This window comes from Platalea leucorodia, assembly GCF_965183815.1.
Source record: "Platalea leucorodia genome assembly, contig: HAP1_HAP1_SCAFFOLD_119, whole genome shotgun sequence".
NCBI lineage: Eukaryota > Metazoa > Chordata > Aves > Pelecaniformes > Threskiornithidae > Platalea > Platalea leucorodia.
In genome coordinates, this window is record NW_028121416.1 from 231,780 (window position 1) to 258,089 (window position 26,310).

Below are 26,310 nucleotides of genomic sequence, written 5' to 3' on the forward strand. Positions count from 1 at the left end.
CTCTGTGTTTTGCAGGAGCCCCCTGGAGAAGACACCTCGGTGCTAAGGCCATTGAAATGCTGCTGGGTGGCTGCATGTGGGCAGCTGTCATGAGCCCTCTGTGCCCCTGGTTGGGAGGGCAGAGCTGAGATCCTCCTCAGGTACGATGGGATGGGGTGAGGGGTTTGGAGATTTGCACTGGGAAACTGGCTTCCTCTGCTCCCAGCAGTGGCCTCTTTCTTTTGGGGAGAACACCCGAGTGCGATAGTCCTCCCGGTGGAAGAGCTGCCAGCACAGGGCAGCTGAGAGCAGGGCTGATGGACAGAGCGGCTGTCCTCACTCTGCACTAAGGGACAGTCCCTGTGCCCAGTCTCAGCACCCACAAGGTTTCCCTTGCAGTGCAGCAGAAATACCGGGCATTGCTGCATTCAAACCACTCTTCAGCTGTGCTGGGGCAACTAGAGCAGAAGGCACAACCCAAACTCCCCACAGCTCTGCTCTGCCGTCAGGTGAACTGGGAGTGACAATGCTGAAAAGCTCTTTGACATCACGACTAGATTTAATCTGAGAGCACCCCGAGTTCCTGTTTAGCTGTTGCTGTAGGGCAGGACTGAGTCCTGCAGAGCCCCCAGCAGAGCCTCCTGCTCCCTGGGGCACCCTCAGCCAGCACCAACCAGAGCTCAGCAAAGCTCTTCCTGAAAAGTGAAAGGCTCTTTGGGGGGGGTTCTATGATAACCTGGGTAGAATTTTCTTGAAGCAGTCAGCCCTAACTTCTCCCTTTCTTTGCCTCCTTGAACAGATCCTCATGGCCAGAGCGACAAAATGTCGAACGGCAGCTCCATCACCCAGTTCCTTCTCCTGGCATTCGCAGACACACGGGAGCTGCAGCTCTTGCACTTCTGCCTCTTCCTGGGCATCTACCTGGCTGCCCTCCTGGGCAACGGCCTCATCATCACTGCTGTTGCCTGCGACCACCGCCTCCACACGCCCATGTACTTCCTCCTCCTCAACCTCTCTTTTCTTGACCTGGGCTGCATCTCCACCACTCTCCCCAAAGCCATGGCCAATTCCCTGTGGGCACTCGGGCCATTCTGTACTCTGGGTGTGCTGCCCAAGTCTTTCTGTTTGTCTTTTTCATTTCAGCTGAGTTGTATTTTCTCACCATCATGGCCTATGACCGCTACGTTGCCATTTGCAAACCCCTGCACTACGGGACCCTCCTGGGCAGCAGAGCTTGTGTCCACATGGCAGCAGCTGCCTGGGGCACTGGGTTCCTCTATGCTCTCCTGCACACGGCCAATACATTTTCACTACCCCTCTGTCACGGTAATGTTGTGAACCAGTTCTTCTGTGAAATCCCCCACATCCTCAAGCTCTCCTGCTCACACTCCTACCTCAGGGAAGTTGGGCTACCTCTGGTCAGTGTCTTTGTGGACTTTGTGTGTTTTGTTTTCATTGTGCTGTTTTATGTGCAGATCTTCAGGGCCGTGCTGAGGATCCCATCACAGCAGGGATGACACAAAGCCTTTTCCACGTGCCTCCCTCACCTGGCCGTGGTCTCCCTGTTTGTCAGCACTGGCATGTTTGCCTACCTGAAGCCCCCCCCTCCATCTCTTCCCCATCCCTGGATGTGGTGGTGGCAGTGCTGTACTCAGTGGTGCCTCCAGCAGTGAACCCCCTCATCCACAGCATGAGGAACAAAGAAATCAAGGGTGCCTTGTGGAAAGTTATCCAATGGGTGCTGTTTCTCTGACAATAACCTGCCTCCCCTCCTCTCCACATTTCCCAGAGTTTATCTTAGGCCATGAGTCTGATCGTTTCTCTCGTGATAATTCTAGTTAGAGATAAATTGCCTGGTTTATTCTCCTTCTGTGGACGTTCGATCTTATCGTGTCTGACCCTTGCACAACACTCTGTCAATGTGGCCTGTCCGATAGCAGCTCTTCAATAAAAGGTCATCTCCTGGGCGCAGTGCCTGAAAGCTGGGCTCTTCCTCCACTGGTGTTTCCAAGAAAATGTCCGAGGAATTGGTCTTCTAAAGTTTCTGTTCTTCCTTCTCAGTTGTTTTGACGTTAACTGGTAACACTGAATTCCATTGGATCAAAAGTTCTGGTTTTAAAGGCTCTCTTCTTGGTGTCCAATGGCAGGGGAGATGCTCCATCAGCTCCCCATTATCTCCTCAGGTTGCTTCATGTACGACAGGACTGATGGCATGTACCAGACTCTCTGGAAATGAATTTGGATGGGTCAGGAGAGGAGGGGGACTTCCCACGTGCCCTGGGGTTGGAATGAATACAGACTCAGAAGGTGGAATACCCTCAGAGGTGAAGTTCCCCCTCAGTAAAGCAGTAAATCGAAGTATCCACGAAGAAGGACTCTGCAGTGCCATGGGAGTCAGTGGGGACTCAGCAGGCACAGGGAAGGGAGAGTGGAGAGCTGCAGAGCTGCCTGAGGACCCCCAGGGCCAGGACGCTGGTGCTGTCCTGGGGAGTCAGGCTGGTGGGAGCAGAGGAGGGGGCAAATTCATTCGGGGTTGGGGATCAACTAAAATAAGATTTTAGGAGAGCCAGAGAGTGCCTAGCCTCTGCTTCCTCATGTGGCCAGCACCAGCCGTGGGGCTGATGGGGAGCCTGAACCCTGCTGTCTGCCCCCCAGCAGCTGCTGTGGCCTTCAGCGGGGCTGGGGCTGTGGGGTGAGTGCCCAGAGCTCTGCAGCAGCCTGCGCTGGGCAGTGCCATGGAGCCAGCCCAGGCTGGGCTGCTCTGCTGGGCTGGGCTGAGCTGGGGAGAGGGCAGGGGAGGTGGGGAGAGGTGGGGAGGGTCTGGGCTGGGCTGGAAAGAGCCCGGGAGAGAAAAATGCCAGTGTAGAGCTAAGGTGTGTGAGTGTGCAGGGTAGGGGCAGCCAGCACTCCCAGTGCAGAACCAGGTGTCATGGTGAAGGAAGCAAGGCATCAAAGGTGCAGAAGAGAGGGTCCTGGTCTGTGCCATGTGCCCTGAAACCCTGGGGAAGCTGCTGCAGGAAATTGTCCCAGACCAGTCCCACCCACCAGCCATTTCCGTCTCTGGCCATACATCCCAGCTCTGAGGAAGGACCTTTGCTGCATGGTCACCCCCATCCTCCTCTGGGGCTCAGTCATACCCAACTGCACAGCCATTATTAATAAAAAGGGATGCAGTTTCCTCCTCACAGCCATTACACACCAAGTCCCACAGCTCTTGCCACAGCTGGTTTCTCAGCCAAGCGTATTCTCAGACAGCTCCAGCTGGATCAGGTGCTCATGACCTTGTCATGACAAATACTGAATATTTCCATTGAGTGAGATCCCAAGTCAGAGGATTTGTTTACATTCAGTTTATAGGCTAAAGCACCCCATGCCCTGCAGATATCTCATTTCCTTATCTCTGGCCAGAAACTTCCTTATTTCAATATCTATCGATTGCTGATCATTATCCTGCCCAGTAATACAGTTACAAGACTGGTTTCACCTTCCTAAAAGCTTAGAATCATAGCATCATAGAATTGTTAAGGTTGAAAAGTACCTCAGAGATCTCCGAGCCCAACCTGTTAACCTAACAGCCTGGTCCACTTCTACACCATGTCCCTAAGCACCACATCCACCCGTTTTTTGAATACTGTGCCTAACCACTCTCTGCGTGAAGAAGTTTTTCCTAATATCAGATCTAAATCTCCCTGGCACAACTTGAGCCCATTTCCTCTTGTCCTATCCCTTGTTACTTGGCAAAGAGACCAACCCCCACCTCATTACAACCTCCTTTCAGGTAGTTGTAGAGAGCAATAAGGTCTCCCCTCAGCCTCCTCTTCTCCAAACTAAGCAACCCCAGCTCCCTCAGCCGCTCGTCATAGGACTTGTGCTCTAGACCCTTCACCAGCTTTGTTGCTCTACATTGGACATGCTCCAGCACACCGATGTCCTTCTTGGAGTCAGGGGCTCAACACTGAACACAGGATTCGAGGTGTGGGCTCACCACTGCCGAGTACAGGGGCACTATCACCTCCCTAGTCCTGCTGGCCACACTATTCCTGATACAAGCCAGGATGCCATTGGCCCTCTTGGCCACCTGAGCACACTGCTGGCTCATCTTCAGCCAGCTGTCAACCAACACCCCCAGGTCCTTTTCCGCCAGGCAGCTCTCCAGCCACTCCTCCCCCAGCCTGTAGTGTTGCATGGGGTTGTTGTGACGCAAGTGCAGGACCCAGCATGGAGCCTTGTTGAATCTCATACAGTTGGCCTCGGCCCATCGATCCAGCCTGTCCAGATCCCTCTGCAGGGCCTTCCTACCCTCCAGCAGATCAACACTTCCACCCAACTTGGTGTCGTCTGCAATTGTCATAGGACAATTCAGGGTGGAATGGTCTTGTACTCAAGAGGTCTCTAGTTCTACCTTTGGCTCCAAGCAGGGCCAGCTCTGAGGTCTGAGCAGGTTGCTCCATAAATGTCAGCACCCCTGTACAAAGTCTGCCACCATTATGGAAACGGAGATGAGGCATTTGACCAGCTCCTTGAACCCAGGAATGGGTATGCCATGCCTCCTGAGATTCCCAGGGACACCTAAGCTTTGTGTGCCGACAAGTGTGAGTCCTCCTTTGGTGTCCTGCCAGTCTCCTGGCAAATGCGGTGCTTTAGGCTGTGGAGAGAATCAAAAGAATCTTTTTGACCAGGTTAGGTTCATTTTTCGTGCTGAAATGCAGGGCAGATGAAGGGAGCTCAGAGCTTCCAGGCTCTCTGCTGCCCAGTTAGGACTTCAGAGACCAGAAATACAGGTAACAGTGTTGTGTCAGTGTCCAGCACATGGAAATGTTGGCTTCCTTTGTGCCTTTGCACTAATTTGGGATGTGTCCTTCAGCCGCCTTTGGCTAAAGAAGAAACAGCTGCCCTCTTTCACCCCCTCCTCCACAAAACAGGGAGAAAAGATAGGAAGCAGGGGTAATTTAAGGGCAATACTGTCTAAGAAGTGTAATATTTAAATGTAATATTTAAATGATAACAGAGAGCTAGCAGTGAGAGAAAAAGCACTGTTCTAAGAACTTCGTGCCAGAAGCTAACTACTGAGCACTTATGGCTATTTTCTCAAGTCAAAATGAATGTTGGAATGAAATTAAAGTGCTTTAATTAATCATAATGATGAATAAGAAGGAACTCCCTTACAGCACTGTGCTGTTCCTGTTATTATAGTGATAGTACCGCTCATTCCTTAAACAGCCTTGAGAGCTGCTTTATTCTTCTCATTTCCAAAGCTCCACCTACTCAGATCATCAAAGGACTACCTCAAATCTCTGCGACCCAAATGTCTCCAGCCTTCTCTCATCAAAGGTCTTTTACCCCAGGACACTTCTCACAATCACTTCAATACACTGCCCGGTCTCTATTTTTCATCTGGGGGAAGTCAGGGTATTCCTTTGCAAAGCCTTCCCCACAAAAGCCTTTTCTACATGCTAATCCCACTGGTATCACCTCCTGCTGGGTACAGCTCCGTCCGCTTTCTGCAGAGCTCCATGGGATGGGCAGTTTTCCTGTTTCTTCTGCCCATTCACCTTCACAACCTTTTTGGATTGTCTGCGTATCAAACACATTTATCCCCCACAGTTTCAACCATTCCCAATTGTGCTCATGATTTTAAAAAGTTGCATAAAGAAAAGGAACAGGGGGATGTCTGGAGCGATGGCGTTTGTCTTCCCAAGTCACCGTTACGCGTGATGGAGGCCTGCTTTCTTGGAGATGGCTGAACACCTGCCTGCCGATGGGAAGGAGGGAATGAATTCCTTGCTTTGCTTTGCTTGCACACACGGTTTTTGCTTTACCTATTAAACTGTCTTTATCTCAACCCTCAGTTTTCTCTACTTTTACCCTTCTGATTCTCTCCCCCATCCCACCGAGGGAGGTAGTGAGCGAGCGACTGTGTGGTGCTTAGTTGCTGGCTGGGGTTAAACCACGACAAACAGAAACTCCAGAGGTCTCTGGGCCCCTGTTCCAGTGCTGGACTGGCCCCGTGGTGATTTTTTTTTTCTTTTTATTCTTTATGTCAAGTTAGTCAAGCATTACACAGCTCAGTGCAAGACATCATAGCAGGGGAAGATGACCTTCATGTCTTTTAACTTTTTTAAGCTGATTCCACACGGGGACACTGTAGATAGTCTGTGGCATCTAGCAAGTGATTTCTCAAGCCTGAGGGCAGTCATCTCTTCATCGGTTGTGTCACCCTCTGGGCCCTACTGACTACTGACCATGCTTTGACTCTTTTCCCTTGAACGTTACGTTGGTCAGATGCAGCTTGAAGTAGCTATTGGCATCACACTCTTGAGGGGCACTGAAGGTGCCCTAGAGTACAAAGATATCATGGTGGGGCATGGCGTAACAGGAATGCCTCAGGAGACCTCTCCCCTTCTTGAGCAGGATGAAAGCCAGGCTGGACACATGGTTTTGTCTGAGCAAATATGGGATGCTTTGTTCAGGCAACCACATAACCCAGTGGGACTTTTGGTACTGCTTGGGATTATTTTACATCCTCGGTAGCATCACTTTGTCCATAGGAGTCTCCTCAAGGCAATTCTCACTTCCTTACTCCTCAGGCTATAGATGACAGGGTTAAACATGGGGGTCACAATTGTGTAAAACAGGGCAAGGTATTTGTCGGTGTCTACTGAATCCCTTGACCGTCGCTTTAAGTAGATGACTGTGGCCGAGTCATAGAAGAGCGTCACCACCCCGAGGTGTGACGAGCAGGTGGAATAGGCTTTGTGTCTGCCCCGACCTGAAGGCATTTTCAGAATTGCCCTAATAATTTGAATGTAAGAAGTACCTATGATTGAGAAGGGAAGGATTGCGAAGAGCAGGATGATGGTGTACAGCATCACTTGGCTCCAGCACGTGTCTGCACAGGCCAGTTCCAGCAGAGGGGGGACATCGCAGAAAAAGTGATGGAGGTCATGGGATGCACAGAAGGGCAAAGTGAACACCTGGTAGGTCTGTCCTACTTGCACTGGTATGACAGCCACCCAGGACCCCACCACCAGTCTGATGCAGAGACCCCTGCTCATGACGAGGGTGTAGTGCAGGGTGTCACATATGGCTATGCAGCGGTCGTAGGCCATGGCAGCCAGGAGAAGGCATTCAATGCTGCCCAGCAAAACCAGGCAATACAGCTGGGCAGCACAGCCCAGGAAGGAGATCCTGCCATCCGCCCGCAGGAAACCCACCCGCATTTTTGGCAGAGTGACTGATGTGTAGCAGATCTCCAGGATGGACAAGTTCCTCAGGAAGAAATACATGGGGCTGTGGAGGCTTGAGTCCACCACTGTGATGAGTGCAATCAGGCTGTTCCCTGTGAGGAGCATGAGGTATATGACCAGGAATACTGTGAAGCACAGGCCCTGCAGGCCGGAGTGGTCAGAAAATCCCAGAAGAAAGAATCCGGATCCAACGGTGTGATTCTCCGAGCCTTTTCTTTGGGGCATTTTCCCTAGACAGAGCAATCCAAACAACAGGCTCTTAGAGGATGCTAATGGCTTGTCCACCATCCCACACACTTCAAGCCTAGAGAAAGCCTATGAACATCAGCATGCACGTGATTGCAGGATTAGGCGAGCTGGACCAAGATCTGCCTGAATGTTTGGAAATCTAACATGGTTTGCTTGCTGCAGGGGGAGGGTTAAAAAGAGGAAAGAACAGAATCCTTCAGCCTGAATGACTGGGATTTTTTAATATGGGTAAAAGAAACTTGACTTTCTTTTTCAGAGTTGATTTTCTTAAACAGAATACCTGGTGAGAGATGAGAAAAAAAGAAAGAAAAAGGATAAGTACTCACCCCTTTAAGAACAGTCTTGCTTACGTTCCTTGTCCAGATCTTGTAAGAGCTGCATTGAATGTAAGAACAGAAAGAAGGAATAGGGTGAAAAGGAGGAAAGGGATGAAAAGGGGAAGACAAAGCAAGGCAAGGCCAGGCAAGGAGAGGCAATCAAAAGAAAGCGAGGCAAGGCCTGACTTGATTCTTAGATCTCAACGAGAGAGACTCATCCCAGCTCTCCTCACATGTAAGAGCTCATCCCCTGACGCCGTGTCTGCACACAAGCATCTTGGAGACTATTTGAGACCTGAATCATTACTTTTTACATGGCGAAGGGTGAATCCCATCAGAAGTACAACAGGCTTCTGTCTGCCAATGAATCGAGTGACACTGGTGCATCCAGGGGACATTTGAACAAGACAGATAAGCCGCAGTTTATGCATAAATCTCAAGTTTTCAGGGTCCTAAAAGACATCTTTATGCAAGCAATCAAACTGCTTGATGCACTTTTCAGTTATGCAGAGAAGAAAGTGATTAAAATTTGGCAATCTCCTTACGATATCCAATTTTCCGGAGCAGGCCAGGCTTTTATAACTTCTGAATGAGCCCTGAATAATTCAGCATTCCTGAACTTGCTGCTCTGTCGCTTGGATTTCTGACAGCTTAGAAATCCAGCCGAGGGCCCATTCGCTCTGACCCCAACCCTGCAATGCTTCCCACTCCCCTGCAAGCCCTCACAGAAGCAGAGCGATGCTCTTGCTGCCTGGGGAACTGAGCCTTCCCTTGGCATTTCCCACCTTCCCAGAGCATAAAGACTTCGTGCTGGGCACACTTGAGGGATGGGAGCTACAAGCAAGCAGTGCTGCAAGAGCAGGTTGCTGCTTCTGCAGAAGAGACTCAGCTGAAGGATGTTTTATATTCTCAGCTTGACATGGGGAAAGAATACCCTCTTCCAGGCAGAGGACTGAGGATGCTGGCCATGTCTATCACTACCTCCCTTTGAGGAGTCTTCTTCAACTCGGGTGTACTAAGGATGAGAACAGCCGGTCAGAAAACATGTGATAAAAGCATTCAGATTAGCCAAGTGAAAAACACAGGGCGGTTTTCTCAAGAGAAAAACCCAAATTCACAGAAACACATGGTCCTAACGGTGTGATCCTTTTCCCAAGGTGTTCCTGCCTTTTTCCTGTGAGTTTTTTCCATCTCATAGAGGTGCCATTCAAAATTTCCAAGATAAAATTAGGGTTTGCATGAGTGAAAAGTCACCATGATTGTTTTCTAACCTACCTACTTTTTCGTATAAATGTGCAGAAAAATAAAATACTTCTCTGATACCCACATTTATTTTAAATTAAGGCTTTCACTCAAAGCAACCATTTACCTGCAGGTTACCCACATACCAGCATTTCCTGCTTGTTTCAAAATGTCCTCAAACATACAGCCTGTTCTTTTTAACTCTCCGATGTCTCAGTGCTTCACAAGATCATGGGTGCAGCATGGTTCAGGCTAGCTTTGCTCATGGGAAACCGCCAGAGTACTTCTTAGATGGTGACTATCTCACGGGCGGCACTTTTCAAAGCTGAAGGAAGCCCATTTCCATGCCCAACCAAGCTGGACAGATGCCTGCAGCTGCTTCTGGCGGTGTCTGTGCTGCCACACTATCTCAGCATTTCAGGGCATGCCAAAAGGGATTTACTGTTGCCAGGAGCCAAGAGGCAGGAACACCCTCCTCAGTCCATGGTGCTGCAGGAGGCAGTGGTGACCTCTTTTTCTCTCCTCCATTCCCCTCAAAACCACCTGGCCATGGCTCTCCGGACACGTCTCTGTCACTCTCACCTGGTTATGAGACAGTTAGGAAGCAGCCTCAGGAGAGAAGGTGGGGATGCTGGTGCTGCCACTGCTCCTCCCTGGACACCCACGGCACCAGGAACTATTTTAGAAAGACTGTCAGAATCACGGGCGCCAGCCTGACAAGCAACTTCCACCATAACTATAGGTCTTTAGAAAGAGAAAAACTGAGACATGAGGTTTAGCTGCTCAAAGGACAAGTGCTAATCTTGTGGGAGGAAAAACAAAAAATACAAAAAAGGCAAGCAGGGAAGCAGAACGTAAGCCTTTTCAGTCTGTGCTTAACTTCACTGTGCAGCAACAGAAAAGGCTTCCCTGTACCTCCACCTCTCTGGGTCCCAACCCGTGCCTGAGGCCCATGTTATCCTCAAGACGGAGGTGGCCCTGAGAGGTTGAACTCTGACTGCTTGTGGTGTCTGCATGCTGGTTCACATCCAGAAAGAGCTTGGAGAGGAAGCTTGGGTTTGGGGCATCTGCATGGGAAGGAAAAAAGGATTGTGTCATGGCACTACGCTGCAAATCTCTGTATCTGTACAGAATAATTTGGCCCCAATGCCTCAGGAATGGTTGACTGACTCTGACCTAGGTAGACTTGGTGGCTTTATAGCCAATAGCACAAATAACCCCTCCAGAGGAAAGGATCTCCCACCACTGTGTGAGGTAAATGCAGTCCCTGATTCCTTGCTCTGAAACCCGACATGTGACTCAACAGCCTCCAGTCTGTCCTTTCGGGTTACCCAACAAAGTCAGGATTAAGGCAAGAAGATCATCTCCCACCAGGACCAAAGGACCCAATGGTCAGAAAGGCTATGAAGTGCTGTGGCTTGGACAAATCCAGGCACTGCAGGGTGCCTTCCTCCTGTCAGAGCTGTAGGATTGTAAATATGGAGAGAGACCGGGGTCAGCAAAGCTACTCCAGGAGAAATATCCCACCCAAAGCCTGGTTATCTACATATCTAAGCTCTGATTAGAGCCCAACAGAGAAACAATGGATATGGTATATGAGAAATACAAAATGGTTCGTCTGACCTGAGTCTGATTTGGGTGACACACAGTGGTGCCCACAGCCACGGTGCCTCCAGTTCATGAGGAAGCAGAGGGCAGCTGCTCATGCTGCCAGGCCTTGAACCAGCACTGACAGGATGATACCAGGATGCTCGTCTGTCCATCCCATCTACCCAAATTATCTTTTCTTTCTAATGCTGTTACCATAGTAATCATTGCCTGAGACGATATTACAGATGTTGTTACACAGGTGCTGTTTGCCTTGCAAGATGCTTCAGGATACCTGTTAGGTTAGTCAGGGGTTGGGTTCAGGTTTGAGTAAGAATTAGAGTTAGGGTTAGGGTAAGAGTTAGAGTTAGAGTTAGGGTTGGATTAAGAGTTACAGTTAGAGTAACGGTTACACATGGTTTAGAGTTAGGTTGTGGGCAGTGTTTGGTTAGGGTTAGGGTTAGGGCTAGAGTTGAGGTTTATGATTGGGGTACGTCTAGTTTTGGGTAATGGTTAGGGTAAGGTTTAAGGTAAAAGGGTTAGTTCAGGGTTAGGTTAGGAAGCATTTGTCTTCCCAAGTTACCAAGAATGTTCCCCCTTCCTTCCCCCAGCTTTTTTTTGCTGAACATGATATCACATGGTATGGGATACCCCTTTGGTCAGTTGGGGTCCACTGTCCCAGCTCTGTGCCCTCCCAGATTCTTGTGCACCCCCAGCCTACTCGCTGGTGGGGTGGGATGAGAAGCAGAAAAGGCCTTCACAATGTGCAGGCACTGCTCAGCAACAGCTAAAACATCCCTGTGTGATCAACATTGTTTTGGTCACAAATCCAAAGCATGGCCCCATATGGCTGCTATGAAGAATCATAGAACCCTAGAATGCTTTGGGATGGAAGGGACCTTTAAAGGCCATCCAGTCCATCCTCCCTGCAACTGGCAGGGACATCTACAATGAGATCAGGTTGCTCAGAGCCCCATCCAGCCTGGCCTTGAATGTTTCCAAGGATGGGGCATCTCCCACCTCTCTGGGCAACCCCTTCCAGTGTTTCACCACCCACATTGTAAAAGGTTTCTTCCTTATATCTAGTCTGAATCTACCCTCTTTTAGTTTAAAACCATTATCCCTTGTCCCTGGATGCTATCCCGTCCCTCAGGTGTGTCAACTGCACCACTCAGCTTGGTGTCATCTGCAAACTTGCTGAGGGTGCACTCGATCCCACTGTCTATGTCATTGATGAAGACCTTGAACAGCATTGGCCCCAGTATGGACCCCTGAGGGACACCACTCGTCACTGATCATCTGGACATCGAGCCATTGACCACTACCCTCTGGAGGTGACCATCCAGCCAATTCCTTATCCAGCGAACAGTCCACCCATCAAATCCATAGCCTTCCAATTTAGAGAAAAGGAGATTGTGGGGGACCATGTCAAAGGCCTTAAAGAAGTCCAGATAGATGACAGCCGTAGCTCTTCCCTCATCCACTGATGTAGTCACTCCATCACAGAGGCGACTAGGTTGGACAGGCAAGACTTGCCCTTGGTGAAGCCGTGCTGGCTGTCCCAAATCACCTCCCTGTCCTCCATGTGCCTTAGCATAGCTTCTAGGGGGATGCGTTCCGTGATCTTCCCAGGCACAGAGGGGAGGCTGACAGGTCAGTAGCTCCCAGGGTCCTTTGTACCCTTTTTACAAATGGCTGCAATATTCCCCTTTTTCCAGTCCCCAGGGACTTCACCTGACTGCCATGACTCTTCAAATATCATGGAGAGTGGCTTAGCAAGTACATCAGCCAATTCCCTCAGGACTCTGGGATGCATCTCATCAGGACCCATAGACTTATGTACCTTCAGGCTCCTCAGGTGGTCACGAACCTGATCTTCTCTTACAGTGGGAGGACCTCTGACCCCCCAATCCCCATCAAATGACCCTTCGACTCGGGAGGTGTGAGGAGAGAGGTTGCCAGTGAAGACTGAGGCAAAGAAGTTGTTGAGTACCTCAGCCTTCACCTCGGCTGTTGTTACCGGCTCGCCACTTCTGCTCATTAGAGGGGGTCCGCTTTCCTTAACCTTCTTTTTCTGGTTAATGTACCTGTAGAAGCCGTTGTTATTCTTCGCATCCCTCACCAGGTTCAGCTCCAGCCGAGCCTTGGCCTTCCAGATCCCATCCTTACACAACCGGGCAGCATCCCTGTACTATTCCCAAGCTACCAGTCCCTTCTTCCACTGTCTGTGCAATCTCTTCTTGCCGTTTAGCTTGACCCCGCAGGTCATGGCTCAGCCATGCCGGCCTCTTCCCTCCCTTGCCCGATTTCCTGCACCTGGGGACTGAGATCTCTTGTGCCCTATGGAAAGCATCCTTGAAGACCTGCCAGCTCTGTTCTGCTCCTAAGGCCCCTGAGGATGATTTCCCAGGGGTCCTGTTGTTTAACTCCTTGAAGAGCTGGAATTTTGCTTTCCTAAAGTTCAGGGTCCTGACTATACTCTTCACCTGACCCTTATGTCTCCGGACTGTGAACCAGTGCATGATCACTGCAGCCGAGGCTGCCTCCAATCCAGACATCACCAATGAGTTCACTTACATTGGTGACCACCAGGTCCAGTACTGCATCCCCTCTGGTACGGCTGTCTATTACCTGGCTTAGGAAATTGTCCTCCAACAACATGGGTTGGCCCCTGCAGTACCTGGAGGTCCCCACTGGAGCAGATATTATCACTGCAACCCATGGAAGACCCCACACTGGAGCAGGCGGAAGTGCCCTGAAGAGGGGTTTAACCCCACTGACAGCCCGTGCTGGAGCAGGCTCCTGGGAGGAACTGCAGCCTGTGGAGAGGAACTCACACAGAAGCAGGTTTTCTGGTAAGACTTGTGACCCTGTGGGGGACCCGTGCTGGAGCAAGTCTGTTCCTGAAGGACTGCACCCCGGGGAAAGGACCCATGCTGGAGCAGTTTGTGAAGAACTGCAGCTCATGGGAGGGACCCATGCCGGAGAGGTTCATGAAGGACTGGATCCCGCAGGAGGGACCCCACGCTGGAGCAGGGGAAGAGCGTGAGGAGGAAGGAGCGGCAGAGACAAAGCATTATCAGCTGATTGCAGCCTGCATTCACCATCCCCCTGTGCTGCTTGGGGGAAGGAGGGAAAGAAGTCAGGAGTGAGGCTGAGCCTGGGAAGAAGGGAGGGGTGGGGGTAAGGGGTTTTGAGATTTGTTCTTATTTCTCATTATTCTGTTCTGTTTAATTGGCAATCAATTCATTTCAGTTCTCCAGGTTGAGTCTATTTTGCCCATGACAGTAACAAGGGAGTGATCACCTTGTCCTTATCTCGACTCATGAGCATTTTGTCATATTTTCTGCCTTGTCCTGGTGAGGAAGGGGAGTGACAGAGCGGCTTGGTGGGCACCTGGCGGACAGCCAAGGTCAGCCCACCACACACCCTTGCTGGATCTTCTAATCCTCAGTGACAAAGCTAATCCTACCCATTGTCCGTCCCATAGGGGAGCTCCTGACATCTGACCTGGTCCTTCGCAAAGGAGGCATCCTCCCCTCCTCATCTGCCCTGCTACTCTTTCTGGCAGAGCCTGTCTCCCTCCATTGCAGCACCCCAGGTGAGCAAGCTGTCCCACCACATCTAATTTAATCCACAAAATTCACAGGGCTGTGAGGGTCCAGTTTCTCCTGTCTGTTCCCCTGCTCCTCCTGCCTGCGCATGTTTGGGCTGTGGCACCAACTTGTTCCAGGAAAACATGGGAGCAAGGGCCCAAGACCCAACGTATGGAAAGGCTTTGCTTCAGGGCACAGACGTGCCGGAGTGTTTGGCAGATGGCAAGGTAAGGAGGAGATGAGGTGCCCACAAAGAGAGCAAACCCTGATGTCTCCAAGGGCAGAGGAGCAGGGCTGGGCAATGACACCTGGCCCAGAGAGGGCTTTGGTGTTTCTGCATGAACTCTGCAGAGCTGTGGGGCTTGCAAGACAAACTGCAGGGAGGACGGGGGGCTTCAGAGAAAGTCTCTGGGGGTAACAGACTTTGATCCAGCCACTCTGTGAACATGATTGTCATCTTCCCTCTTCATAGCATCAGGCAGGTGAGTAGAGATTAAGAGAGAGAATGGCCAAGGGCTGAGCACACAGGCAGAGGGGAGGGCATCAGAACAGTTAAAGGAAAAACAGTTAAAGGAAAAACAAAGGTACTGTGTGGCCACTGCTGAATTTAGTAAGAGCAGGTGTAGATAGATGTGAGATTCTGTCTGTCTGCTTTGCCTCAGTCTTCCCCAGCAAGGTCTCCCAGGCCTCTGTGACTCAGGGCAGGACTCTGGAGAGAATCAACCAGCAGCACATGGGGATCAAGTTGGGGATCACTTGAGCAAACTCGACCCTTCCCAGTCTATGGGACAGGAGGGGCAGCATCGCAGGGAGCTGAGTGAGCAGGCCAATGGCACAGCCAGGCCACTCTCCATCATCTTTAGAAGGTCATGGAGACTGTGCCTACTCCCTGATGACTCACAGCATCTAAACATTGCACGCACCTTTTTAAAATGCCCAGAGGATGAGCAGGGGAATGAAAGGCTGTGCCCCAGGTTGTGTTCACTTGGATCCCATTTCTGGGTGTCTGAAAGAGAAGGGGACTGGATTTACCCAGGGGAGCTTGTCTCACCATCCTCTTTTCTTTCTGTGATGAAAGGACAGGATTGCTGGACCCAGGGAGAGCAGTGGTTGTCTTTTAACCTGGAAGTCAGTGAACTTTTCAACATCACCCACCTGCTCCAATATTCTTGTGTCCAAGTTAGGATATTCTGGTGTGCCTGGCTGGATAAGTAGATGGTAAATAACCAGATGGATGGTCAGGCTCAGAGGAACGTGGTCAATGTGTGGTACTCTGCCTGGAGGCATCTAGCTAGCAGGGTCCTGCAGGGGTTTGTGCTGCAACCTGTATCATATAATGTGTTTGTAATGACCCAGAGGAGATAAGAGAGTGCTTTTTCATAACATTTGTAGAAGACAACACATTGAGGAGAGCAGACACTACAGTGGAGGGCAGGGTGGCCATCACAAAGGACAAAGACAAGTTGGAGTAAGGGGCCAATAGGAACCTCAGGACAGCCAATAAGTTGTGCCCTTGAGGTCGACTAAGCCCATGACACAGCATAGGCCAGGGACTGTCCAGGTGGGCAGCAGCTCTGAGAAAAAGGCTTTGGTGGTCCTTGGGTTGCATTAGGCAAAAGAGGAGCAATCAGGAAAGAAGGCCAACAGCATCCTGGGCTGTAGGAGCCGGAGCACAGCCAGTCTGCTCAGCACTTTTCACACCATATCCAGAACATTTTCCTAGGTTTTGACATCTCACACTGCCAGAGAGACCTCAACATACTGGAACCAGCTCAGTGGAGGGCCACCAAGGTCAGTAGGATAGGAGAACTTTTATTGTAAGAAGAGGCTTAGAGAGCTGGGCTTGTTCAGACAGGAGATAAGAGGATCTTGTGGGAAACATGCAGCAGCATTGCAGGGTTCCCAGGAAGACGGAGTCAGGCTCATGTCCATGACACTAGGACAAGAGGCAATGGGCTGAAAGAAGAGAGGGTCAGCCTAGATAGAGGGAGAAACTTTTCCAGCATAAGGATAGTCAAGTGCTGGAAGCTGTTTCCCAGGGAGCGTGCACTGGCTCTGTCCTGGACTGTGACCAAGATGTGTTTGGATAAAGCCCTGAGTACTCTGTCTGAGCCTGCTTTGAGCAGGAGGTTGGTCCAGACACCTCCCGAGGTCCCTTCCAGCCTGAATGATGCTGTCCTTCCTTCCCCTTCATGTTTTCCAATTCGGGAGAGCTCTCAGGTTCTCCCTGACCCCAGGAGTCATTCACATCAGGTTCAGGGCTGCTTCACAGGTGTCCCCAAACAGCCCTCACCACATCCTTTGCTTCCCTTTTCCTTTGCCCAAAGCCAACTTCTCTTTTATTATCCTTATACTGTCCAAAGTAACAGCCAGCCATCTTAATCCTTTCAGATTCAGTTGCTCAAGAAATGTCAGCATCCATGTACAGATTCTACAAATGAGTCAGGCATTGAAGCCATCACTGCAGAAACAGAGGCGAGGCACGTGACCAGCTCCATGAACCCAGGAGTCAGTACACCTGAACTTGAAGTGCAGAGAAGTGTAAATCCTCTTTAGGTGTCCAGGACACAGGGAGAAGAGAGCACGTTTCAGTTTCCCAAATCCCATGGCAGTGCCCAAACCATCCTTTCCTTGGCCTCTGACATCCCGTTTCTTGAGATGCAAACCTGGTGAGTCTCCTGCTGATAATGCATCAATAAGCCTTCAGGTGCTTCTGTGATTTCCCTAAAAGCAGCAGGCTCTCTCTTTCTCTTCTCCATCAGCTGTATTCACTAGGCCTTCACTCACTCTACTGGCAGTTGCCTCATGTTCATCCCCACATTGCCTTACAGAGATCCTGGTGTCTCCTCAATTTGATGTTTAAACCCTGGCCCACAGAGCTCCATGAGAAGCCAAGGCTTGCAGAGACAGCACAGGACCAGTGACGAGTGGTGTTCCTCAGGGGTCAGTCTTGGGACTGGCGCTGTTTAACATCTTTGTCAGTGACTTGGACAGAGGGATTGAGTGCACCCTCAGCAAGTTTGCTGATGACACCAAGCTGTGGGGTGCAGTTGACACGCTGGTGGGAAGGGATGCCATCCAGAGGGACCTTGACAGGCTGGAGAGTTGGGCCCATGCGAACTTCATGAAGTTCAACAAGGCCATGTGCAAGGTCCTGTACATGTTCGGGGCAATCCCAAGCAGAAATACAGGCTGCGCTGGGAATGGATTGAGAGCAGCCCTGAGGAGAAGGACTTGGGGGTGTTGGTTAATCAGAAACTCAACATGACCTGGCAATGTAGTCTTGCAGCCCAGAAGGCCAACCGTATCCTGGGCTGCTTCAAAAGAAGTGTGACCAGCAGGGCGAGGGAGGTGATTCTGCCCCTCTACTCCACTCTTGTGAGGCCCCGCCTTGAGTACTGCATTCTGGTCTGGGGTCCCCAATAGAAGACGGACATGGACCTGTTGGAGTGAGTCCAGAGGAGGGCCATGAAGGTGATCAGAGGGCTGGAGCAGCTCTCCTATGAAGACAGGCTGAGAGAGTTGGGGTTGTTCAGCCTGGAGAAGAGAAGGCTCTGGGGGCAGCTTCTAGCAGCCTTCCAGTACCTGAAGGGGGTCTGTAAGAAAGCTCGAGAAGGACTTTTTATAAGGACATGTAGTGCTAGGACAAGGCGTAATGGTTTTAAAGTGAAAGAGGGTAGGTTTAGATTAGATACAAGGAAGAAATTCTTCTGTATGAGGGTGGTGAGGCACTAGAAGAGGTTGCCCAGGGAAGCTGTGGATGCCCCCTCCCTGGAAGTGTTCAAGGACAGCTTGGATGGGGCCTTGAGCAACCTGGTACAGAGGTGCTGCGCTGCACGTACAGCCTGGCCTTCACGCCTGTGCTGTGCTGCACAGATCCCTTGGCCGCAGGACAACCGCAGCAGCTCATTGTCCCAAGGCGCCTGCAGGCAGCTCCCACTCAGGACCAGCCCTTACGCCTCCTGCATGGCCTTGCCTGTACCTAACAGTGCAGCAAGGAGTTCTCATGAGAACATCCTTTCTCTTTCACTGTAGGAATGAAGAACAGAGTTGTTTTCTTGTAAGCAAAGCTAAGAGCAGCTTGAATGACCAAACCAGGAGACTGTCTTCTATGGGTGGGTCTGCAGGGCATGCTGTGTGGGGGTCAGAGGCCTGTTCAGTGCTACACCACTTGGGGATCCCACCATCTAAAGGCGCCTAAGATGATCTGCATGATTCTCTCCTTACAGGGCTAGTGCTAATGAACAGCATTTTACAAGATCCCTCACAGCGTCCGAGTGCCTTTCTTACTGGAATTACAATGAACCAGTGCCTCCAGTGAAAAACACTCTCTCAGCACCCTTGGGTGCAGCCCCTCTGGTCCCATGGACTGGTAAGGGTGTAGTTTGCTCAAGTAACCCCTGCCTTGATCCTCATCCACTGCTGGTTGCTCTCCTCCAGAGTTCTGCCCTGGCTGGCTGGGGTGGAGTTCATTGTCTTCATAGCAGCCCAGAGGGTTCCATGTTTTGGATTTGTGACCAAAACTCTTTTAGCTATTGCTGAACAGTGCTTAAACAACATGAAGACCTTCTCTGTTTCTCACGCTGCCCTTCCAATGAGTGGGCTGTACCGTGGTCTTCTGGTCAGGATCACTGCTCAGGTTTCCCTGTGAGAAGTCTGCGCTCCACCCTGGTGCCACAGCTGAGCTGCTGCGGCCAAATTGTGCACAGCCAGGAGGAGGTGGATCGCAGGCAGGAGGAGCTGGACCCCCGTGGCTTGTCACACAACTGTGACGGTTTGGGATGAAATGAGATGTGGTGGGACAGCTTGCTCGTGTGGGGTTCTGCAATGGAGGAAAACAGGCTCTGCTGGAGAGACTGGCAGAGAGGATGAGTCTGGGGGATGCTCCCTGTGTTGAGCAGATGCCCCCTGTGTTCTCCTCCATTGGAGGAGGACAGCCAGCAGTGGATGGGGATCGACTCAAGGGTTTCTGGAGCAAACTCAAGCACCGTTACAGAAATGGAGATGGGTCAGTTGACCAGGTCCCTGAACACAAGTATTGGTATGCCATGACGCCTGAGATTCCACTTTTTGGTCCAGAGGAATATGATAGCCCTTGAGAAGTCCTGGAATATCTCCTGACCCATGTGGTGGTTTAGGCTGTGAGGGGAATCCAAACAGCACCTCTGACTGGAGCAATTTCACCTTCGATGCTGACATACAGGGCAGATGGAGGGAATTCACACCTTCCAGGCACTCTGTGAAAGTGTTAGGTCTTCAGAGATGCAATATGGAGAAAATGGTGTTGTGTCAGTGTCCATCACATAAAAATTTGGCCTGCTTTGTGCTTTTGCCGAGTTTGGGATCTGCCCCTTGACATTTTTCAGTAAAACATTAAACTCCTCACACACACACACACTTGAAAGAAGGATGAAAGACAGACAGCACAAGTGAATTAAGGGCAACATTGTCTGACAGGTATTACCATGAAATGGTAAGAAAGGGTTAGCAATGAGAGAAAAAGCAGTGTTCTAAACACTTCATGCCAGTATCTAAATACTCTTAAGTTAGAGCTATCTTGTGAATTCAGAATGAATGACAAAAATAAAATGAAAGAAATTAAATTTATCATCATGCAGAAGAAGAGGAAATTTTAGAGCATTGTACTGTTACTGCTTTTAATGAAAACAGAAATAAGTCTGTAATGTGGCCGCTACGCCCCCAGCCAGTCACTCACTCACTCTTCTCTCCTGAGGGGTTGGGAGAGAATCGGAATGGCAAAGTGAGAAGAACTCATGGGTCAAGATGAGGAGACTTGAACAGGTAAAGCAAAAGCTGTGCCCACAAGCAAAGCAAAATCAGGAATACATTAGCTCCTTCCCATCGTCAGGCAGGTGTTTAGTCACTTCCAGGAAAGCAGGGCTCCATCGTGAGTAACAATTACCTGGGAAGAGAAATGCCAAAACTCCAAACGTCTTCCTCCTTCTTCCCCCAGCTTTTATTGCTGAGCATGATATCATATGGTGTGGGACATCCCTTTGGTCAGTTGGGGTCAGCTGTCCTGGTTGTTTCCCCTCCCAACTTGTAGCCAAAACCCCAGCCCACTCATTGGAAGGGCAGCGTGAGAAACAGAGAAGGTCTTCCTGTTTAAGCACTGTTCAGCAATAGCTAAAAGAGTTTTGGTCACAAATCCAAAACATGGAACCCTCCGGGCTGCTATGAAGACAATGAACTCCACCCCAGCCAGCCAGGGCAGGCTGGCCTTTTTGGAAGGTGTGAGAATGAGAACAGTGAAGAATTTGAGAGGGGGAAAAGGGAAGCAGTAAATTAAAGATGAGGCCAGGGATGGCCTCGGGACTGTTTGGGGTGCCTGTGATGCTGCCTTGTACCTGATGGGAATTATTTCCACAGTCAGAGGGAACCTGAGGGCTTTCCCTCATGTTGAGGACACGGAGGGTGGGGAATGAAAGTGTCATTCAGGCTGGAAGGGACCTGGCTAGATATCTGTAGAAAACATCCTCCTCAAAGCAGGGTCACACCAGGTTGCTCATGGTTTTATCCAGATGAGTCTGAGAAACTTCCAGGGATGGAGAGTGCACACGCTCTGGGAAATGGCTTCCATGTCTGGCTGTCCTCATGTTGCAAAAGTTTCTCCCTATATTGAGACTGACCCCCTCGTGTTTCAGCTCATTGCCTCCTGTGCTCCTGCCTCACAGCAGAGTGTCTTCTTGGGAACCTCACCGTAGGCAATGCAAGTCTGCTCCATCCTCCCCACAAAGCCCTCCATTCTCCCGGGTGAACAAGCCCAGCTCCCTCAGCCTCTCCTAACAGGACCTGTGCTCCAACCTTGACCATCTCTGTGGCCCTCCACTGAAATTTGCAGGTCCTCCAGCTTGCCAATGTCTCTCTGGCATTGCGGGCAACCAAAACCTGGGCAAGTATTCTGGATGTGGTGTTACAAGTGCTGAGCAGAGGGAGAGAATCACTTGCCCTGGCTGTGCTCCTGCTCACACAGCCCAGGATGGTGTTGGCCATCTTTGCCGATGGCTCATCTTTTGCCTAATGGAACCCAAAGACCAGCAGACCCTTTCCTGTGGAGCTGCTACCCGCCTAGACACTCCCTGTCCTATGCCATTTCAGGGCCTACATCCACATCAGGAGCAGGACTTTGGTGGAATCTTTACTGGATATCATGAGGTTTCTATGTCCTTTGGGATGGCAGCCCTGCCCTCCAGCCCTGCCCTGCTCTCCTCACTGGGATGTCTTCTACAAATGTATATCAAAAAGTACTCCCTCCTATCCTCCAGGTCATTTAAAAGATGTGAAACAGGGCAGGTTGCAAGCTAGACCCCTGCAGGACCCTACTAGCTAGATGCCTCCAGGCAGAGCACCACGCATGTACCGCACTCCTCCAAGCCCAACTGCTCTCCAGCAGGGTTTTTACTCAATGACATATCCACCCATGCAGCCCATACTGTCCTAACTTGGACACCAGAAATTTCTGGAGGGATGATGCTGAAACCTTGATGACTTCCAGGTAAAAGACCATCTCTGCTCTCCCCGCATCCAGCAATCGTGTCCTTTCATCACAGAAAGCAAAGAGGATGGTGAGATACAAGCTCCCCTGGGTAAACCCAGTCCCCTTCTCTTTCAGACACCCAGAAATGGGATCCGAGTGGACATGCGCTGGGGCACAGCCTTTCATTTCCCGGCTCATCATTTGGGCATTCTGCAAAGGTGTATGCATTGTAGAGGTGCTGCCAGTGATCAGGGAGTTCCCAGAGTCTTCGTGACCTATCAAAGATGCTGGAGAGTGGCCTGGCTGTGCCATTGGCCTGCTCACTCAGCTCCCTGGGATCCCACTGCTCCAGTCCCATGCACTGGTAAAAGATTGTTTGCTCAAGTGATCCCCGACTTGATCCCCATCCACTGCTAGTTGACCTCCTCCAGAGTCCTGCCCTGAGTCACAGAGGCCTGGGAGACCTTGCTGGGGAAGACTGAGGCAAAGAGGACACACAGAGTCTCACATCTATCTACACCTGCTCTTCCTAAATTCAGCAGCGGCCACACAGGATCTTTGTTTTTCCTTCAACTGTTCCTGAAGCAGAAAACACTCCTTATGGTGCCCTTCAACTGACTTTCAGGTTTACACTGAGTTTTGATCTGGACCCTTGCGGAGCTTGGAGGATGCTGTCCCTGAAGAGCAGCTGTCTTGAGCTCTGCCACCACGCCTTTGCAGTTTACTCCATCAGCATCACAGCTCTGTATCTGACTTTAACATACCGCTCATTCTGTCTGTGCCCCTGGCTGAAAGCACAGCTGCACATTTGGGCTGAAGCAACACAGCTGTGGAACCAGTGGAGCTCACATTTGCCATAAGGAACCCTGGTACCAAGCGTCCAAGACCCCGTGGGTGCAAAGGCTTTGCTTCAGAGCAGAGACAAGGCATTGACAAGAGAGCTGCATGTCTTTCTAGCCCCAGGTCTAAGGACCCAGGATGAAATGCCTCAATTCACTCAACGGAACATATCCTCCCAGCTTGGAGAAGTTAGATCCTTCCCTGTCACCTTCCTGGGTGTCCTAAGGATGGGACAAAAAAGTGATTATTATGCCCAACTATTTTTCTGATAGGAGTAATGACCCTGATGGAAGTAAGTATCTCTCCCCGCAGCTGAGGGAGGGAACATGAGTGATGCCTTGAGCCTGTTTCCCAGCAGGTTCCCCTGGAGCCCCAGGGACCCCTGGAGGGAGCCCAGAGGGGCAGAGAAAGTGGTGCCTTGGGCTGGGCCTCTGCTGCTGAGCTGGGCTGGGCTCCCGGGATGGAGGGAGCTGCTGGCAAGTGGGCAGCACTGCAGAGAGACAGCTCTGCCCAGGAGCAGCTCCTCTGCAAAGGGCAGCAGGGCTGAGGGCACTGCCTGCAGGCACCAAGGGGAGATCTGCAAGGCTCAGAGAGCTTAAAGGCTTCTCCAAAGGATTGCTGCAAGGGTGTGCATCCAAGGGTGGCCAGGGCTGTCCTTCAGAGCAGGGTCCCTGCACCCCAGGGGGCTGTGTGCTGGGGCAGGGACTCTGCCACCTGCCAGGGTCAGCACTCAGCCCTCCCAGGGAGCTCCGCACAGCTCTATGAGAAGAAGCTGTGGGTGGAAGGAGGCACCACTGGCAGGGCAGGGCAGGGTCCTTCTGCTGTTAAGAGGGTGCTGCGTGGGACCGCCGCTCACAGATTGAGCTCGTGCCCAGGTCATTTCCAAGGGGACATTTCATGAGTCCATTCAGGGTAGGGCTTTCCTGCTTGAGTCTCTGCTTTCCTCAATTTGTGCTTCCACTTTTCTCTGGCTCGGCTTGGTGGGAATGGAAACACAGTTGTGTGCTTTAGAGAAAGGGCTGAGACTCCTAAGCCATCACACTGAGGTTTACTGGGAACTTCAGCAAGTGCCTTCACCCCCACCAGCCCACAGATAACACCAGCATCACCTTTCCAGGTTCATCAGGGTTTCTGCGACCTGTTCTTTAACACCTGCGCACACAGAGCAGCTGCAGGGTGTGCTGTGCCCTGAGGGTGACTGCCCTGCACTGTCACCGGGAGGTGGTGTGCAGTGCTGGGTAAGCGAAAGGCTTTCCTGAGTGCCCCCTGTCTCTCTCCTTGCCTCCCTCAGCTGCTCTTGGTGTTGCTGTCAGGCTCTCTGGGAATGGGAGTTTCAGCTGCAGAGTCAGGCACTGATCTTGTGGGTCCTCCCATTTGGGTGTGTTTATGGCAATGAGGTGTCCCAGCTTTCCTCTAACCTGTGACGTTCTGGGCAATGAAGTCTGTGAGGCTCGGGAATGAGCTGACCCTCCCTTAACCAGATGCCATCATTAGCACAGCTGGCTACCTCCTTGGGGTGTCCTTCCAAGCTGTGAGCTGCCTTCCAGGATGCAAACCTGCCCTATAGCACCTTTATGTTATCTGAAGGCCCCATGGAGAAGTGCAGAGATGCTACAACAGAGAAAATGCTGTTGGGTTTGTGAAAAGAGCCATGTGTGTCCTAGGCTAAATGTGGGGTGTTGAGACCTTGAGAAAGGGTGAGACATTTAGTGGTCTGCAGTGGATCCCTCAGCTCTCAGCAGTGTCCGGTGGCTTTTCAGGGTAAAGTGGGAGTGTGATCACCCTCCACCTCAGAAAGCTGCAAGCCCAGGGCAGCTGGGAACAAGATGGATAAAAAGACTGGCTCTCCTCACTCTACACTAAGCCACAGGCACTCCTCTTGCCTTGTAGGACTCCCTCTGTTCTCCCTGAGGGCAGCACAAATGCTGAGGCTTTCTGACATCCAAACACAATCCCCAGGGGAGATGGAGGGAAGCTGTAAAACTAACCTCTCCAACTGCCTTCTGCCATCCCCATTCCTTAGCACTGGGAGTGCAGATGCTGACAGGCCCTTCTGTGCTGGGAGCAGTTTCATTTGACAAAGTCCAACACCAGCACTGGACCCTGCACCCACCATTCTCATGAACTCTGCTGTAGAGCAGGGCTGACTCCTCGGCAGCCAGTGGGAGGAGCCCCTGCTCCTCATGGCACATTCAGCCAGCACCAACCTGAGCTCCAGGCACGGAGCTGAAGGAAGGTCTGCTAGAAAAGGAAAAGGGTGGGTGCGTGTGTCAGGGAGACGGTCCAGGGAATATCGCTTTGATTTTGCTCAGAGAAGTTCATCCTAACTTGTCGCTGCCTTTTCCTCCTTGGACAGCACCCCATGCCCAGAGGAAGGACATGTCCAACAGCAGCTCCATCACAGAGTTCTTCCTCCTGGCATTTGCAGGCACACGGGAGCTGCAGATCTTGCACTTCTGGCTCTTCCTGGCCATCTACCTGGCTGCCCTCCTGGGCAATGGCCTCATCATCACTGCTGTAACCTGCGACCACCGCCTCCACACCCCCATGTACTTCTTCCTCTTTGCATTTTTTATTTCAGCAGAATTGTGTCTCCTCACCATCATGGCCTATGACGGCTACGTTGCCATCTGCAAAGCCCTGCACTACGGGACCCTCCTGGGCAGCAGAGCTTGTGTCCACATGGCAGCAGCTGCCTGGGGCACTGGGTTTCTCAATTCTCTCCTGCACACTGCCAATACATTTTCCCTCCCCCTCTGCCAAGGCAATGCTGTGGACCAGTTCTTCTGTGAAATCCCCCACATCCGCAAGCTCTCCTGCTCACACTCCTACCTCAGGGAGGTGGGGCTTCTTGTGGTTAGTGTCTTTGTGGGCGTCGGGTGTTTTGTTTTCATTGTGCTGTCTTATGTGCAGATCTTCAGGGCCGTGCTGAGGATCCCCTCACAGCAGGGACGCCACAAAGCCTTTTCCACGTGCCTCCCTCACCTGGCCGTGGTCTCCCTCTTTATCAGCATTGTCATGTTTGCCTACCTGAAGCCCCCCTCCATCTCCTCCCCATCCCTGGATGTGGTGGTGGCAGTGCTGTTCTCAGTGGTGCCTCCAGCAGTGAACCCCCTCATCTACAGCCTGAGGAACCAGGAGCTCAAAGATGCAGTGTGGAAAATGACGACTGGATGTTTTTCTGAAGCAATTAACTGTCCATTTTCTTATGCATATCACTTATAATGTATCTCATTACAGGCTCAACCTGTCTTTTGGAGGTTTGGTGGTTGTGGTATTTTTTTTTTTTTTTTTTACTCATTTTTACTTGTGATAATGTTGTGCACAAAGATTTGTCATTTTTCATACCATATCTAATTCACTATCTACCTTTCCAGCGTTACCCAGAGCCTTGAAAGGAGAGCCATGTTCTCTGTGCATTTAAAAAACAAAGGACCCTGCAGCGACTTTTTTGTCTGAGACTTTCCTTTTTCTGAGACTTTCTCTGGAGCTGCACAGCACTGTCTGTGTGGTGACGTGGAGGGGGAAAGAGTCTCAGCACAGCAGCACGGCCAGGCAGCACCAGCTCTTGGTCTTTCCCGAGCTGCTCTCTTTTAAATTCTGCACTCTCTTCCTGAGCCCCTCTCTTGGTGTAAGGAAGGATTGCTCTGGCAGCTTGGTCAGACTCCTTTTGCGTGGCACCCCTGTGACTGCAGGCAGGGACAGGCAATGGCCACTTCTGTGACAGAGCTGACCTCCAGAACAGAGTTTCCATC

At 51.1% G+C, this 26,310-nt stretch overlaps 1 protein-coding gene and 1 pseudogene across 2 annotated transcripts; one reads left to right on the forward strand and one right to left on the reverse strand.

The window, feature by feature from the left end:
* The first annotated feature begins 801 nt into the window (after positions 1-801).
* On the forward strand, positions 802-25,780 carry LOC309603525 (olfactory receptor 14C36-like; annotated as a pseudogene). Its single transcript has 2 exons — positions 802-1,163; positions 25,178-25,780. The product of its transcript is annotated as an olfactory receptor 14C36-like (transcript).
* Positions 6,513-7,451, reverse strand: LOC309603529 (olfactory receptor 10AG1-like; the record flags this gene model as incomplete). Its single annotated transcript, XM_082338353.1, has 1 exon — positions 6,513-7,451. One exon carries the CDS (start codon positions 7,449-7,451, stop codon positions 6,513-6,515), a length of 939 nt encoding a protein of 312 aa, XP_082194479.1.
* Positions 25,781-26,310: the final 530 nt, after the last annotated feature.